Here is an 18,797-nt window from a genome sequence, read left to right as displayed (position 1 = left end):
ATTAATCGCGATTAATCACAGAAAAAGGGTGTGATTAATTAGATTCAAAATTGTAATCTATTGACAGCCCTAAAAAAACATTTCTTCTTATCAATGGTAAAAACTGTTGTGCTGCTTAATATTTTTGTGGAAACTGTGATACTTTTTTGTGATAGCATTTATTTGGAATTGAAATCTTTTGTAACATTAAAAGTGTCTTTATTGCCACTTTTGATCAATTTAATGTATTCATGCTAAATAAAAGTATTAATTTTTTCTTTTTTTAATCTTACAGAATTGTAGTGTATATATAAAATAAATAGATGCTTGTACATTCTGCTAAATATCTCCTCCTACAGAAGAAAAAACACATTTAGTTTGCAACAACACGCTCGTGAGTAAATGATGACGGAATTTACTCAAAACGGGAAGGAAAAAACAGAAACATTTTTCATCTTGTTTTCATTAGCATTACTAGTCATTTAGTCTGAAGAGAATCCATATTTCATATTTATATTTATGTGCTGTTGTTCCATCTCCAATATGACTGAAACAAAGTCAGATATGGCAGTTTCGCTGCTAACAACAGCCACAGGCTAATTTGCTGTGAATTGAGGAAGCATCTCTGCCTGTGGTATAAAGCAACAGCAGCCTATTAACGCTTCACTGGTTCAACTTCATTTTCTCACCAAAACAAAGAACGTGAATCGATACAGATCGAGAAACAACATTTATTAGCAAGACTTATTGGGGTGAAAGACGTAGATGTAGCAGTTTGATTGTAGGGTTTGAAGTTAGTTGACAAATATGCAACACTTACGGATTTATCTGGCACTTTTTCAAAAGCAGTAGGCCTAATTATAATGGTGTGCATTAAAATGTCATAAAACAACAGCACACAAAAGCAAAAACACACAAGCAGTCATTATTTTCCACCACAAGCTAATGTCTCAAAACATGTTTAACAATATATTTAGAGATATATGGGTGCATTTTCAGATATTTTATATTAATATTTCATTAGTAATTCTATAAATAAATATATTGATAATATAATATTGAACATCTAGATTGCATTAGTGATTCATTTGCATTTAATGCCTTTTTACTGCAGCAAAGATCTTACAACTGTGTTCTATATCAACTGTTTTTTATTGTCAAATTAAGTACATAAAATACATGAACTTCACACTAGTTTTACCTCAATCTGTGTCTCCATTTTCATCTGTTGATCGGGGTTTTTACCAAAACAAGCTGAAAGCAATCAGAAAATTCAAATAAAAATATGATATGAAAAATATGAAATAAAATAAAATGTACTTGGAAACGGTCTTGTATGTGATCTAAATAAATAAATAAGATTAATCCCTGATCTAAGCCTTGCATGTAACCATCATATGGAAAGCATTTAATAATACTAAAGATGGTTTGACAAATATGAAAACTTGACTTTGATTTGATGCAAAACCTCAGAGTCAGTCGTAAAACTGGACAACAGTTAAGACAGCATGGTTTCAAAGACTAGCTACAAATGCTCTTTTCCGTGTCCATGGTTCCTCAGTGCGTCGGGTCAGTTCCCGCCTTCGGTTCGAGTGGATCAGAACCGGCTGCTGGTGAGGAAGGTGGACGAAACGGTGAACACCACTTTCGTGTGCGAGGTGAAGAACAGTCTGGGCTCTGGCAAGAAAGAGCTGGTCGCCATGGTCATCGGTGAGTAGAGCAATGCAGGAATGACATGCACTACTGATGCAAACAGTCAATACACTTTTCAGCTCAAGTACAGCGTCCTAACCGGGCCGGCTTAAGTGGGCTAAAGTGCCTGGTTAGGACACGGTGTTGCACGCCACCTTCGCACTTAGAAAGACACGCACACAACATGGGAAAAGGGTTTCTCCTTCCTACTACAGATTCATGTACACTTCTCTAATGTGGGTGGACTTCAGAAGCCAGACTCTCACTTGGTGGTTGGGTTTCTAGTTGGCCTGCCTAACCCAATTTTATGGGATTTTCTCCAGAAGTCTTTGTTCTATGTGAAGTCACTTGGTGTGAGCCAGTTTGCCGGGTTGCTTTTGATTTCTTCTTTTCATTTGTTGTTTTCTTTTTCCTCTTCACCATACCTAACAGCACAGTTCTGTTGTGTCTTTAACCTCTCTTAACAGAAAAAGAAAATGGATCGCAATTGTTCCTTTTCTCTCTGTTCCTTTGCATGGGTTTCTTTCTTTTCCTACAGCTTCGTTGTGCCGAAACGCACTCTTGCACACATTTTGTATGAGCGTTGGTCTTGATGGTCCATTTCTTGAAACGTTACACGTTGTCGATCAGCTACAGAGCGGCTGCTTGGCCAAATGGATGCGCGTGTAGGCCCGCGAGCCACTGTGCTTTTGGCACTTTCTCATGCCAAGGCAAGTGCAAGAGCTGCATTTAGAATCCGTGGGAATCCTTTTGGAAATTTCAATCGTCTTGTGGGAGAAGAAAGGCTCTTTGTAGGCGCTCTGTAGCAAGAAAGTGTGGGATGTTGTTCCAACGTTTTTGTTTTTTTCTTTCCACAACAGTATTATAGGGGAGAGTTTTATCACAGTTGTGAGGATGCCTGGTCCTTACAGAAACATTCACGTGCAATCACTCCTTGATACATTCACCGTTGACGCACATAAAAATGGATTGTCACTGAATTGTCAATGATCTGGTTGTTTGTGTGACGTTTTGCATGGCCCTTTTATCCCTGCTTAAAAGGCCGCCAATTTCCATGCTGGTCGAGGTTGGTTTATGCTGGTTAGTAGTACTGGTCTAGCAGGTCTTTTCAGCAGGGTAGTAGAGTTTTTTTTTAGGGGGGGGGTGTGACTGCATTTTATGATGAACGAATTTGAGTGAAATGTGCCTGTGGCAGAGAATTACTTATCAGTATGTGTAATCTTTGATACTTTACGCGAACCCTGCTGAAAAACTAGCTGCTTAAGCAAGCCTAAAGTAGCAACTGATTTAAGATGGTCTAGCTGCTCTCCCAACATGGCAAGCTGGTGTTTATCTAAATGACCATCTGACCATCTGAAAAATGTCAAAAACCCCTGCAAAAATCATCAAAATTAACCAGTCTGGCCTAAGTAGCTGGGTAGTTTAAACTGGTCTAGATGATCTCCTAGAATGGTCAAACTGGTGATTCACTGGTCGATCTAGCTGATCTTCCACTGAAAAGTGTCCAAAACCCTTCTAAGACCAACAAAACTTGACCAGCCTAACCAGTTTGCACAAAGTTTTTTTTTTAAGTACTTGACAACTAAGACATGACAACAAACTTGAAACGCTTACTAAAAAAAAAAAAAAAACTTAAGCAGCGCAAGGTCTCCCAGTTTGGACAAGTTATTTAAGTCGGACAGTTTTTATGGTTTTAGAGGGGTTTTGGGAACATTTCAGCTAGACTGACCAGCTAAATGCAAGATTAGCATTAGCATTAGCAAGATTGGCTGGTTTAAACCAGTCTAGATGGTCGACCAGAATGGTCAGTCTAGCTGATCTCTCGCCCTGTAAAGTGTCCCCTCTAAAACCATCAGAACCGATCAACCTAACCAGTCTGCACAAACCAGCTTATACCAGCCTAATGTCTCCCAGTTTGGTCAAGCTGGTTAAGTTGGACAGTTTTTATGGTTTTCCCTCCAGTTGGTCAGGGTGGGAGACTAATTAAACCTTAGCCGGCTGAAACTGGTCTAGCCAATCTCCTATCCTGACTGAAAAGTGTTTAAAACCATCAGAACGGTCCAGTCAAACCGGCTTTTCCAGCCCGGGAAACTAGCTCGAACAAGCTAAAACCAGCAAACTTCCTAAGGCTGGTTTAAACTGTTTTTTTTTTTTTGGACAGGGAGCACAATTCAGTGTGAAAAACTCTTATTCACTACCCACTTGCAATTTTTAGTTTACCCATCCGCTATTTGTGCTGTGCCATGTGTATTTCAATTATATCATTAAGTCAGGTGTAAACAGGGCCTAATACGAATACAGACACGAATGGCACACCATGACAAAGCTCGGCGGATTGCAGGTGAGACTTGTGCTGATGCAAAAGGAGTTTAAAAACCCCAACTCCCAAAACTGAACATGTGAATGAGGCTAGATTGCACTGGTTCCCAGTGGGTCCACCGGCCTAGCTGGAGAGAAATTGAATGTGTGTGTGTATGTTTGTGTAAAAAAAGAAAAAAAAAGTGAGAAAGGAAAGTAGGAAGGAGGGCTGTTTTTAAGAGGAACATCCCCCAGACAGAATGCTCTGGAAGTTGAAATCACACTCTTTTTCTCTTCCTGCTTTCCTCCCGCCTTGAAGGGGGGAGACCTCCGCTTGTGCCAGCTAACAGACTGATCTTGCAGCTTGCCAAGAAGGAGTGTTCCCTCATTTCTTTCCCTTCCCTAGCCATTTTCAGACAGCTAATGCAGAAAACTGAAGGCTTTCATTGTACTCTATTGGGGGGATTGAGAGGCCATTTAGCTGCTTAAATTCTTGGCTGAATCTTGGTGCCGTTTATTGATTTGGTAGTGACTGCTCTTGAGGAAACTACTGAGTTTTTTTTTTGCACACATTTGCATGCACACATTTAAGTGCATGCGCAACTTAAAACAGCACACAAGGCAACGTCCCTGCTGAAAAGACCAGCGTGTTTTGAATGCACGAGTTCCTTGGTCAGTAAGGCTTCATTTGTCAACAAGCTTCACCAGAAAGTCCATGCTGTTCGGCAAATCTAGGACAACCATTATGTCTTTTAGAAGTTTTACAACATGATCATATTTTGAGAATTTCTTAGTCACAATGCAAAGAAAACTAATTGTAGCCGACCAAATAAAACAAAGAAACAAACAGAAGACTTAAAAGTATCTGAATATCCAATGGCTAGTGCTTGTTTGTGTCTGCTTTTTAGTTGTACATCACATTATACAATCAATATTCATGAATCAAGATATTAAATATTAATATCAGATCATTCCTTCAGCATGGCTATACTGGTTCATCATATAGACCAGCACCAAACTAGCACTGAAAGGAAGATCTGGCTGGTCTGAGCTGGTCTTTTAAAAAAGGACATCGAGCAAAAGCGTGAAATGAATTTCTGAATCCAAAGATTAGCTCATTCAGTGCTGATAGTAGACTGAGGCACTTCACTGCATCAATTCATGATTTGGCCTACTTGGATCATCAGATTTGGGTCTATAACTACCAGGTTTTCAGATTAGCACTCAATGGAACTGGATTTTAATGGTCTGTCCTTAAAGGTGAAGTGTGTAATTATAATAAATTGCTGAAATAAGTGCCACTTTTTAGGGAAATCAACCTATGAATGTCTTATTGCCTAGATCAGGGGTAGGCAAGTTCGGTCCTAGAGAGCCGCAGTCCTGCAGAGTTCAGCTCCAACCCTAATCAAACACACCTGAACAAGCTAATCAATGTCTTCAGGATTACTAAGGCTATAGGCAGGTGAGTTTTTTTTTCAGGGTTGGAGCTGAACTCTGCAGGACTGCGGCTCTCTAGGACCGAACTTGCCTACCCCTGGCCTAGATCTTTATACAGATTTAAATAAGTATGTCCAACTTTATTCACAGACATATAGTATACTTGCATAAGGCAATATACATTACACTGAAAAATTTATGTATACAGTTTTCACTCAGAAATTGCTAGTAATTTTCACAATTACAAAGAAATGGTATTATTGAATTAAACATGACATTTTTAAGTAAAACATACTGAAATAGTATTTTCTTGTAAAACGCACTCCAATAATATTTTATATTTATATAACGTTGAAAAATCATTTTTTACAGCGTAAACAGCAAATCTCAATTAAAGCAGTAAGCCCCAAGAAGCCGTGTTTTACAGTGAATTTATAACAGCTAAGGGGCGCTGTTATAAATTCACTGTAAACCACGGCTTCACAGGGTTTATTGCTTTTATAAAACAGTTATTCCATATATGTAGTAAGGTTTTGCAAATAAAGTGAAACGATATTAATAAACCAGTATTCTTCCACCAAACAATGTAGTTCCTCAGAAACAGTTGTGGTTGCAATAAAGTGGTTGCCAAGCAACACACAAAGTAAACAAAGGTGTATGTTTGTAGAGTAATTTACAACAGCTTCGAACGTGGCTCAACCAATCAGAATCAAGAACCGGAACTATCCGTTTTATAATGCTTGATTAGTCACAACACACAGTACATTGTTGCAAAATTATATTATTGCGCAGCTCTGATCTGCTAAATGTGACAAAGATATGACGATATTAAGATATTATAAACATTCATTATAAACATGATTTTCTGTAAGCTGCTTTGAAACAATGTGTACTGCGAAAAGCGTGTGATGAATAAATTTGAAATTGAAATTTGAATTACTTCTAGTTGACTTTGCATGTACATCAAACAAATGACACACTTCATTTTTAAATAAATACATTTGGTTCGTCCAGTCTTGAATATGTGCTTGTGTCCTCAAATCTGACGTATTTCCTCTCAGAGTTTTCCTATCATATCAAGCAGTTATATGGCTCTTACCTGTAGCATCTAAGGTGTGAAAACAATGTCTGAAACTTGGCATGTGAGATAAGGTGAGAGAAAGACCTCAGTCGACTGACACCTGGTTGAAGCTTATCACCCACGGCTTAGCAAGAGAAAATCAAGACAAAGATGGAGGCAATGAGAGGGCAAGGGAGAATATCACCCTGCTAACATTAAGTGAAATGTCAGAAAAGTGGGCTGCCAAGATTACCTGGCTCTTAGCCCACCCCGTCCATCATTAGGGCTCATTACAGATGCTCCGAAACCTTAGAGCTCACCGTAGAAACACGAGGGCTCGCTAGCTTGTCTTTTTCTTTGCTTTGATCAATTGCAGAATGGAAATCAGGCTTTCACGGGGTCTTGCTCTTGGCTGCCTTGTTGACCCGGCCGGATTCTAATGATTTAATGATTTTTTGGGCTTTTTTTTAAATAAGCAACGAGCAACCGATTCATGTGGAACATTGAAGTATTTATGAATATTATTAGCCATTTGGAACACTAAAAGATTTAATTTTGTATTTTTTAAAAATGCCTTAAAAATCCTTATTTCTTCTCAGACAACGATAAATTGAATATCAATATTCTGATGCATCGCTTGTGCAATCTACCCTAGAAGCGGGATGCTCGGAGCACTTTAAAGATGTATCAAGCGATGCATCTCTGTGTCTGAATCAATGGAGGCTTACTTAAAAGCAGCATTTTTACTGAGCTGCTCCTTCATTCTCTCTCAGCAATTTTGTACACATGTCAGAGTTTAGAATCTGCCACGCCGCATATATACTGATGCTTTAATGTTCAAAAACAGAATACATGCCGTGCTTAGCCAGATGGAGCTGGCTGCGTTTTTGTTTCAGAAACATTTCGTTTTCAGGCTCTCATTACTCCCCTCGATTTTCTTTGGGAAAGTAGTCTTTGTTCCGAGTGGATTATGAGGAACAGGCTGTCTGAAATGGGACAATGGCACATTTTTCACGAATTTCTCACGGATGTTGACACTGATGTGATGGCAGATTCAATGAACTGTTGAAAAATCATTACAGGATCCTTTTACAGCTTAGCTCTGGTTAGCCTGGCTTAGCGGAGCGATTTCTATCGCTTCCACAATCCTGTTATCTGTCATTATTCGTCATTACCTGAAACTTCTCTCCAATAAACTTGTGCTCTGCATAAAGGGCTGGATGATAAAAAGATCTCTATGTTCCAGTCTTTTCATGATATTCATTATATATCTCTGTTTAAAAGGGTGTTTTTTCCTCAATCAGAGGAGCTATCATTTCAATCATAGAGCCAGCTGGATTAAAAATGTTTAGTGCAATAAGTAAGATATAGGAAGTCTAGTTAGAGAAATCATCATTTATTCACGCTCAAGTTGTTCCAAACCTGTATGAGTTTCTTTCTTCTGTAGAACACACACAAATATAGTTTGAAGAATGTGAGAGACCAAACAGTTGCTTGTACCCATTGACTTCCATAATATGGAGAAAAAAATACTATGGAAGTCAATGGGGAACAGAAAAGGTTTTGTTACCCATATTCTTTAAAATATATTGTGTTCATCAGAAAAAAAAATAATTAATACATGTTTGGAACAACTTGAGGGTAAATAAATAACAACATTTTAATTTTTGTGTGAACTACCCCTAATAATCAAGACTAACACATAAAGGAATTTATTTTCATTTATACACACCAATATAACAATAAACAAAGCCATATATTGAATATAATATATTATATATTGAGCAATATATATGTTATGGAAGAATGATATGTAATCATTTTCAATCATCAGAATATATATTGTGACAAACATGCAAAAAAATAAGAAATCAGGAAAGGGGCCAACACTTTGTCACACCACTGTATGTGTGTGTGTGTGTGTATATATGTATGTATGTATGTATGTGTGTGTGTGTGTGTGAGAGATATGCCAATATTTGATTTATCACTCAGGTCTGTTTGCACATGATGACATTTTTGGAAATCTCATGTTCACGACCCAAGACCTGGCGAGGTTGCAAGGTTTTTTCTTTTTATCCTGATGTTGTAATCCACTCAGCCATGCTTACGCCGGGTCTTTGATGTACAGTGCACACGGTGACTTTAGCAGGACAAAAGAAATCAAGATAGGCACCCTGGGATTATTGCCTGCCACAGATCAAAATGTCAGAAATACCATCCTCCTCCAGAGAAGCTCTACCGCCCCGCTCTTTAAGCCGTCAACCCTGCAAGTGCGCGCACGCGTGTGTGTGTGTTTTCTAGCATATATATATTTATACATAGATCGGCTGATATCTGCCATTTTTCAAATATCGGCCGATATATAGGTATATCTGCCGATATCATCAGCCGATATCATATTTCAAATATCGGCATCGGCTGATAAGTTTTTCTGTTTGGTCGATGTGTTCGTGTTATTTTGATGGCGCGTCAGACTTTTATTTTGACGGCGCCGAGAACTGCTGCGGCAGCGCCTGAGCACACAGTGCTTACAGGCACATGATGACATTTTTGGAAATCTCATGTTCACGACCCAAGACCTGGCGAGGTTGCAAGGTTTTTTCTTTTTATCCTGATGTTGTAATCCACTCAGCCATGCTTACGCCGGGTCTTTGATGTACAGTGCACACGGTGACTTTAGCAGGACAAAAGAAATCAAGATAGGCACCCTGGGATTATTGCCTGCCACAGATCAAAATGTCAGAAATACCATCCTCCTCCAGAGAAGCTCTACCGCCCCGCTCTTTAAGCCGTCAACCCTGCAAGTGCGCGCACGCGTGTGTGTGTGTTTTCTAGCATGGAAACGAGTGTCTCTGGCAACAGGGTTATTAGGATCTGCTCAAACCCCAATTATACATCCAAATCTGTTGGATTTAGCACTTTCTAACAAGCGATGCACATGACCCAGTGATGTACACACTCACATTGGCATCTCAAAACTTCTTTTCTTTTTGTGTTTTTCAAGTAATTACCTTGGTGGAACTGCATTCTTTGGTCAGTCAGCCCTTTGGACACTTTCCCGCATCACTTTTGGCAGCACCATTAGTGGTCACCACGTCACCTGTCAGTTAGCCCGGGCTTTAGGAGGACAGCGGTAGAGGTTGGTATAAGCTGAACGAATGCGCCCTGAGCTCTCCAATAATTCAATAACAGGACGTGTGAGACAGCGGAAGGGAGGGGCCACCGCAGGCCATGGCTGAGATTTGAGCCTATCCTTTACAGTCAAAGGAAATGTGATCTGTCTGCGTTTGCTCTATCCATCATCCCTTTCCTTTTGCAGTGCCAAAAACCTGTGTATTTTAGCAGAAATAAATTAGAATATAATGATCACACAGTGCATGTGCGGATCACTTTGGGTACAGTTGTTGCGTGATTGATTGCTTCCATAGCAGTTGTAGTTCTACCTGGGGTGGTAGTTGTGTTGTTTTATAAATAGGAACCATTTATAGACGAGTGAAAAGCAGACAGCTTTGTGGCGTCATGATGTGGAGCTCTGCTAGCAATCAGAGTGCAGAGTGGTCTCTACCTACAACCTATAGGTTAGGTAAAACATTAATAATGCCATAAATTACAACCCTGAATGCTGTAATTACAGTTAGCGCATTCTTGTGCCTCAGGAAAGGTGCCATTTTGTTGAGTTGAAAATAACGTGAATTTATCAGTTCTACCTGGAAATTGATGACGCAATGTATGGAGAACTTTGCGACATTTGAATAGAGTGCAACAGTCGTGTTCTGTAAGGAAAAATTGCATTCATTTTTTTTTCCCATAGGGAAATTGATTATTAATGATAACTTACATTTATAAATGGATATACTGTGTGTGTGTGTGTGTGATTTTATATATATAATGTTTTTTATAAAGGTTAAAATAGGAAAATACTTATATAAAATCTGAATGTACAGTGTGCGAATTGAATACGGACAGAAGGAGAGTTCAGCTTCACTGGAGAGGTGCGATCGACAAACTTTAAACTCGTGACTGATTTCAAATGATGCTGTGCTTTATGCATTTGCCCACTGTCATATTCATGTCATTTTCACTGTGTGCTGTATGTAAAATGAGTGTTACCTTGGCTTTATTTGAAAAAATATGATTCCCAATGCACACAAACTTCCCAGAATACTGAGTGCCCTGTTGGTTCCAGTGTTTACTTCCTTTTTAATTATATTTTTATTAAATATTTATTTATTTGTGAATAAATAACAAATACATTTATTTGTTATTTATATAATATATATATATTAGGGGTGGAACGGTACACAGATGTCACGGTTCGGTACGTACCTCGGTTCAGGGGTCACGGTTCGATACGATTTCGGTACAACAGGGAAAAAAACAAAAACAAACAAAAAAATCTACTATGCTCGGTTTCTTTTCATTTATTTTGAACAGACAGTAGTACAAATTTAAAAAAAATTCCACCTAGATGTGAAAATACTAAATATTATTACATTGTTAAATATATATAATCTGCAGTACATATATACATACAAGGAATAAATTCTTGAAATATATTTGATTTAGTTTACAGATAAACAAGAGAAAAAACAGTGCGACACGTAACGTAGCTTATATACGCTGAGTTTGTTCATTTTTGTGACAGGCTTAATTTGTTCACAAAAAAGAAACTCAAATGGCAGAAAGCGACATCCTATTTGTTTTCTTTATTTTACAAAAGCACAATGTTTTGTTTTCATTGTGAGTGTACACAAATAAAAGCAGACCTTTATACAGTGATGCATTATTAATGACAATAAGTGTTTAAAGTTGATTCTGCTGGAAACAGTTGAAGTGATCGCCCCGGCGCGCACACATACACACACACACACACACACACAAACACATCAGTTCCAGCATTGATAACTTGACAGCGCAGTTGGTACTTTATCAAAATAAAACAGTGAACCAAACATCAGCGCGCCCGCCTCTGTGTCACTGTTGGAACGCGACTGAAGTACAAAGCCTATAATTTACATAATAAATAATAGTTTAGCATTCAGATACGTTACATCGCAAATATGGAAATATTATGGATTATTTGGATTAGTGCCGAATGAGAGAGGTTGGATACACGAGCACAAAGCTCCATTTCGCAAACAGTTGAGTGCACAAGCCTTTAAAGTATACTCCTTTGTCAGTCTGTGAGAGAAGCATTCAGAATCAGCACATGGTAACTGTCTACTAGTGGGCTTTGTTTTCAAGTGCGCAACTCATGGCATTCGCTGTTCTTCTGCTGGTGGCCGGTTATCAAACAGTGTTGCATTGCTGCCGGCGCCTCGTTCTGGATTGGGGGTGAATTGCCTGTATTATAGACGTTGTAAGGCCTCATGCACCGAACCGAGATGTCCGTACCGTGGACACATGTTTCGGTACGAATACATGTATCGTTCCACGACACCCGATATGCTGCGTAACGTCAGATGATTTTTTTATATACACCTGAGACCCAGCAAAGATAAAGCTACTTAGTTTTTTAATTAAGATTATTATTATTAATACAAATATTTCATATATCATACATGCAAACATTATTCGTGATCATATTAATATTATTAATAACATTAACTAAATTTATATTAATATATTGGCAAACTGTATAATACAATTTTTCATATTGTAATGTTGGCCACACCCTGAAACGTAGAACAATAATTGAATAAAAATGTATTATAGTTTTTATTTATATAATTATCATTCTCTCTCTCTCTCTCTCTCAATATATATATATATATATATATATATATATATATATATATATATATATATGTCTGAATATATACCTTTAATTTGTGAGTATGCAGTTGTAATTGATAATATAGAAATGAAAATTAGAATATATAGATAAGTCTGAATATATAGATACAGAACTGAATATATAAATGTAAATCATGAATGTGTGTATAGAAGTAAATCTAGAAGAACATATAGAATATAGTTTGAATATATATATTGTGAATATATAGTTATAATTCTGACTATATAATTGTTAATCAGAATGTATATTTAAAGTATCGAGTATATTAAGTTCTAATTCTGTATAAAAGGTATATATAATCAACATCTTTAAATCAGTAGTTCTCCATTGTTTTATTTATTTATTTTATTTCATTGTTTTATGTTTCTTTGGACTGTAGTTCTTTCCCCCATTAAAGCCATTGGATCTTTGTCTTCTTATCTGATATTCAAATACTTTTTTTCTTTAAATCAAAGTTGGTTATTCACCTTTTTGCTAATTGGTGTGATTCATGGCTTATAACTCGTCAACAAAGATTTTTAAAAATCCCTATGGGAAATAAATAAATGAAAAAAAAAACTTCTAGAACCAATGGCATTGAAAAAGTTTGTAAGTTTTGATGTAAGTTTTGTGTTTTAATAAACAGAAGCAGTCATCATTTTTTCAGCTCTCTTGCATTATTAGCATATGTACGTGCGTAACCAAGCAACAGATTCCAGCTATGCATGTATGCATGAAAAATTGAAACATGGACTTTAATGTCGAATGGTTTTGCAGCATGCCATTAACAGAGTGCGGCGGAATAATAATGCGCTGTAGTTATGGCACTTGAGGAGCTTAGCGGACACGTTAAAGGTCACGAGGGCTGAAGAGGTGCTTTGTCCACGAGCCCATCAACATTCTTAGACAATAATGACCTTTAACAGCTTCCACAACTCTCTAAGGTTCAGCCTCAATGTGGGTTGTAGGAACTCAACGTTTTTTCAGTAACACTCATAAAGAGTTGCGCTTGTAAATTCAGCGGCTTAATGTTTTATTAGCCCTGGAGTGGATCGATAGCGCGAGACTTCCCGCCTGGCCAAATGCCATCATTTGGATAGCAATATCTTAAATTTAACCAAAAAAGGTTAAGCCCCCACACTATGGCCTATTAAAGATGCAGGGTTGTTAAAATTGAAAATGTCCTAAGTGTGCTTTTCCATTTTTCACTTGAGAACAAGAGCGGTCAAAATGTAACATAAGCTAGTTGTTCGGTCATGCTCAGAATCACGGTTGAAGCAGCACCGTATCTCTCCTCAACCCACCTTTGTCTTTTGTCTCTCAGTCTCAGAGCTAGATGTCGACTATAGGGTTCACGGATACTGTCTTCCAGGCCGATGAATAATGGATCCTGAGCTGTGGCATCTGGCAGAGATAGCGCCAGGAGAGTGAGGTTAAGAGAGATTGGGGATGTTAGCCGGTTGTGTTGTCGTGTGTATGTGTGTGTCTCAGTCCCACATACGAGCCCGTTTTCAGTTGCAGCGGGGCTTGAAGAGAATTTAATGACAGTGGACTGAGAGGCACGGCGAAATTGAATAGGGTATCCTAAAAAAGAGCTCTTTTAGTACCTCTGTATCTCCCAGGACTGGGATAAAACAACCCAGCGGAGGAGCAAACGAACAGGAAAAAAGTGTGTGGGAGAGGGAGCGATTGTACGCTCGTTATATTGCAGGAATATTAAGTCGTATCCAAATTATGTGGGAAGAAATTGAATGTACTTCTACATGTTCGCACATATATTTTCATCAGTAGCCTACTCTTCTTTTTGTCTTGTTTGAAATGTTTCTCAGTAGTTCTGGAGCCTGTAGCGCTAAAACAAGTGCAAACAAGAGACTGTAGTGAAATTGTTATTATTTATTTTTTTGGGAAAAAAGCCTCTTGACTTGTTTCTAGTAGCCTGAATCCATAATGACTCAAATTCTCATGGTAACAGGGGAAAATGCAAGAGGTGGAATTGGTGATTGCTTGACCGAGAGCGAGGCATAAGTTTAGAGGAGTGTGCATGCTATTTGGTCTTTGAATTAAACAACCTAGAAAGATTCAGCTTATTTCAGTAGCGCTGTTTGCTAAGGCTAGGGTCACTGTTTCTCTAACCCTCATATTTATATTCAGACCATCAGCGCACTTGCAAATTTTATACTACAAGAAAAAGAAATTAACATTGAGTAACTTACATTTTAGAAACAATATTGATAGTTATTTTGTTGATCTGCTAACAAAAAAAGTTTGAAGCTCATTGTTAGCAACACATAGTAGTGGCATTTCTGAATTTAGCGTTTGTTGAACAAATCGCTTGAGTAAATAATTCAATGACTCACTCGTATAGACAGTCACTTGTTTGTTTCCTGAATGAATCAGTGTTTTGACAGATTTGATTAAGTGAATGATTCACTGAATCACTCAAAAAGACTATTAAAACTCTTAACACTTAAATCAATGTTTCATACAGAAAGAGTCATTAAGTCTTTGAAAAATAATGGAAATTTCCAAAGTGTGGACCTAACAGAACATTTAATGCATTCTTTTTTTTTTTTATTTAAACAATCTTATACATTACAACTTGAGATATAAGTATAACTGGTAGATAAAAAACACTTTTCTATTATGATTAATAATAAGTCTTTTTGAGTGATTCATTAAAAGAAACAACTCAAACTCCTTTGCATAGTTAGAGCTACTGTATGGGTATGATATGATTTCTCAAACTGTGCATCTTGAGGAAAGTGTGCTATTGTATTTCAAAGCAATTTAAGAGACCACTTAAGCAATACCTTGGCACCTGCAACACCCTTGCATTGTAGAAAAAAGTTTTGCACTGACAAGCACCACTCAGGTTTTTTCAAAAAATTTAAAAATCTGTTATTTAAATCAGTGAGCTGGGTGTATTTTTAATCCATTTAACTTACAAAACCTCAAACTCATGCACTTTTTCATAATTCTGTCGCTTTGCATATTTATAAGGTTAGCTTTAGGGCCAGCGTTTTATAATATATTGACCTGTGTAATACAGTAATGTAACCAAAATCAATGCAGCGGACTTGCAAAGCACTATTACTGTTCTTTAAGTTGCACAGGCAGGCTTGGTCAGAAAACTTTTGATTAAATCAGACTGTAAATATAATTATTTTTCTTCACCACTTCACCACTATGTATGTATATGAATATAGACATCACTTCCTGTGGACGCTGCCTCAGCAGTGCATTCCATGCAGGCTCTATGCAGCATGAGATGGGGCTAATCCTTCACGGAGCAGGTGTTCCTTTAGTGTTTGTGACTTGGACATGTTCCCAGGAATTTGGTGGGAATGCACAAACTGACCAATTAGCTGACGTTAGCTGGAGGGCTGCGTTCCCAGAGTAACTTGCGTTTCTTCCTCTTTGCATGACCATACTGTGACATAATCTTTACATCCCTTCTCCATCTGTGTGTTTCTCTTTTTAACTCTCTACTTGTGTAGTGTAATTCACCTGGTCAGCTCCCGAGCGTAGAAGGAACGGACGTTTGTGTTGTTTTCTTGAACTGAGACCCGAGAGCGGATCCGGCAAACTTGGCTCACACCATAGGACTTGTAGCTGGGAACTGGGGGCAGCCAAAAACCATTTCATACCAAATCATACACCGCCACCTATGGTGAAGAATAGCTATCACCACCAAGCAGAAACTTCCTCATTTGTGCCCCTCCCCTCCTCTGCAGAGTCGACTGAAGACCCATCCAGCGCTGGCGTGGTGGCCGGAGCCATTCTGGGAAGCTTCTTGGCCCTCATTTTGGTCGGCGCGTTGGTTACCGTGTTAGTGATGCGAAGTCGCCGCCATCAGCATGGATATTCGGGCGACGGTGAGCAGGGCGCTTACGGCAACAAAACCCGTCTTTTTGGAGGCAAGAAGGCTAGCAAGAACGGCGCAGGGGCCAACAATAACGGGCCAATCTACACATACCGCGAAAGCGAGCCAGGCGCCCTGACGGAGAATTGCAACGAGTTCCCGCGCATTACCGGAAGCACTCCAAACGCCCATGACATCCTGTTGAGCGGCGAGCTGAATGAGGCCGAGCGCAGGAAGTTCGACGCCCTGAACGACAGCCTGGAGGATGAAGAAGAGGACGAAAGGTTCGACCACTTCAGCGGACTGCCGCCCAGCTACCAAATCCACCGGCATGAAGACGAGTGCGCATCTTATCTGGACGACGACATGGAGTCCCAGCGAGACGGGTCCATCATTTCCCGGACTGCCATTTATGTCTAGAGGAAGCAGATAATATACACCTGACTGATATTTACTTGACCTTTTAGAACAAAAAAGACAGAAACTTGCCATCTGAGGAGCCGAAGCAGAATGGTTAATGTCACATCTGTGGACGAAGGCATTATCAAACCGAAAACACAAATGAATGCTGCTCGCCTCACGATGCATACTTTTAATGCATAATACTGACTGAAAATAAGAGTGATTTTGTTGTTGTGTAACTGTAACGTCCTGTTAACGCCCATTCTAGCCAGAATCCATGTTGTTCACTCCCATGAGCACAATACTCTTTGAAGTGAAAAGAAAGCATTATGATTACCCATACAGGATTGTCAATGCTACGAGTGGCTCAGCAAGCTGTGACCTAGAAGCTAAGGCCGTTGTCTCCAGGTTGCATATTCCAGGCTTCTTTTATCAAATCCTGGGAATGTCGTCTTCGAGAACAGCTGGATGTTTTGTTAGCGAAACAGAAAACGGGCAACGCAACGCTCGCTCCAGCATCTGGGTCATTCATCTGTGATCAACTCCAGCTGTGAACGCTTTTAACTTTCCCCCACTATTTTTTAGCTCTCGTTCATTAATCGGATGTCTTGTTACGCTAAAGGAATTTTCTGAATGACTCGAGGGGTTCTAGGCAGAGGCGTAATAGTGTTTTTGTTTTTTTCCCTCTTCATACTCTCCTGTCAACCTCTGCAGAACGGTTTGTTCCGGGCCATGTTTAATTCAGAAGTGTTGTGCATTAGCCGTGTGCGTTTTGGGCTGATGCATGTTTTTTCCAACCCCTGATTAATCCAGTTATATCAAAACCATTGAATGCAACATCTAAAAACTGCAAACACGAGCACGACTAGCATCAACACGAATCCTTCCGGGAGGAAATAGGCTTGGATTCTTTACTGTGTTGTCTTTTAACTTCACTAAAACAGATTAAGTAGATTAATGCACATCGTAGATTGGCGGCAAAGGCTGGGACTTGAGAGAAATGCAACTGACGTGCCTTTGAGTGTGGGATTATGTGGACGGTCGGAGCGCTTGACGGACCTCAGCGGGGAGCATTAAGCCAGGTGGCATATGCTGCCCGGTTCAACGGAGTCCACAGTGTTGAAACGATGCCAGCTGTGAAAAAAGGTCAAGGGGCGACGCATTCTCACTGTATGTTCGGCAGCGAGATTAGGCCACTCGCTTTACCGAGTCCCTCTAGAATGGGTCAGCAGTTTGTTTTGAAGCCTCGTGCATAAGCCGACTTTTTTTGGACTACAAAAAAACCCCCATTTCGGACAACTATGTGTGTAACAATGTGCGTCCAGATGTGGATTCATTAGTCTATGGGTTGTCGGCGAGTGCTTGCTTTGCATAATATCATGCCGCTTGTATAGATGCTTCGGCAGTGTTTTGAATTACTTGAGCCGTGACTCATTCATCCTTGGTTTCACAGCATCGAGTCTAATGACAAAGGAGCAACACACTCACCGATGCAACGCTACCCAGACAGAAGTTCATATCCAGCAAAGCAGATATAGCATGAGTAATTTGGAGATTATACTATCTGGACCCAGTGACTGTAAAGGCAATAGTTACTCTAGCCTACAGTGTTCACCCACGCTGCAGACTGTTAATTTTTATCCCCACTCCCTAAAGCGCTTCAAGTTGCATCAGTGCACTGAAAAATAAGGATGGGAAAGCTACTTTTCTGAGAGCTGCTCAGGCCTTGAAATATTCAAGCTGATAACGACGACACAATGAAGATGTGGAGAGAGGAAACGGGGAGCTTATTGCGTCAGTGAATAATGTGTTATTTACAATAGCGAAAGTATTAACTTCACCTGTTTACTCTGAATTTGGAGTCAATGTCAGGCAGAGTCATGTGTTCAGAGAGGCCTGTGATGTTTTGTGAGATGAGAATACTGAAAGAGCAATGTTGCCAAATCAAGTTTTCACAGCTCTTAGTATTAGTGTTTTAATAGAATCTTTTGTTGAACCTTTCTGAATGTTATTATAGAGTATTAGTATTAAGGGTTATATAGTGATGCCATGTTCTCATTTGCACAATCCCAAGGCTACATAAAGATTAATTATTGAAATAATTGGGCAAAACTCACAAAGAATATGTCTGGGTCACATTATACTGCAGAAATTAAGGAAATAATTAAGGAACTTTATTTTGCATAAAAAAATAAAGCCTTGTTTTAGGATCTTATGTTTTATTGTAAATTATGCGGATTTAAATTTACAGTATCTTTTTGTTACTTATACAAAAAAACAATTCCATT

At 39.0% G+C, this 18,797-nt stretch overlaps 1 protein-coding gene across 2 annotated transcripts in view; it reads left to right on the top strand.

Annotated features, from left to right (window-relative positions):
- LOC107666334 (nectin-2-like) overlaps window positions 1–18,797 on the top strand; it is a 168,747-nt gene that overhangs the window by 87,179 nt on the left and 62,771 nt on the right. Inside the window, exons 6-7 of one of the 2 annotated variants that reach the window (XM_016457587.1) lie at window positions 1,541–1,689; window positions 15,980–18,712. In XM_016457587.1, coding sequence (XP_016313073.1) covers window positions 1,541–1,689; window positions 15,980–16,527 — 697 coding nt within the window. In that variant the 3' untranslated portion in view covers window positions 16,528–18,712. Of the gene's footprint in view, window positions 1–1,540; window positions 1,690–15,979; window positions 18,713–18,797 lie in introns of those variants that run through there. The other variant, XM_016457588.1, reaches the window with a different exon arrangement.

Source organism: Sinocyclocheilus anshuiensis, unplaced genomic scaffold, assembly GCF_001515605.1.
Source record: "Sinocyclocheilus anshuiensis isolate Anshui unplaced genomic scaffold, SAMN03320099.WGS_v1.1 scaffold868, whole genome shotgun sequence".
NCBI classification, from domain to species: Eukaryota; Metazoa; Chordata; class Actinopteri; order Cypriniformes; family Cyprinidae; genus Sinocyclocheilus; species Sinocyclocheilus anshuiensis.
Note: the sequence above shows the minus strand (reverse complement) of the source record. Positions and strands in the feature narration are given on the sequence as shown.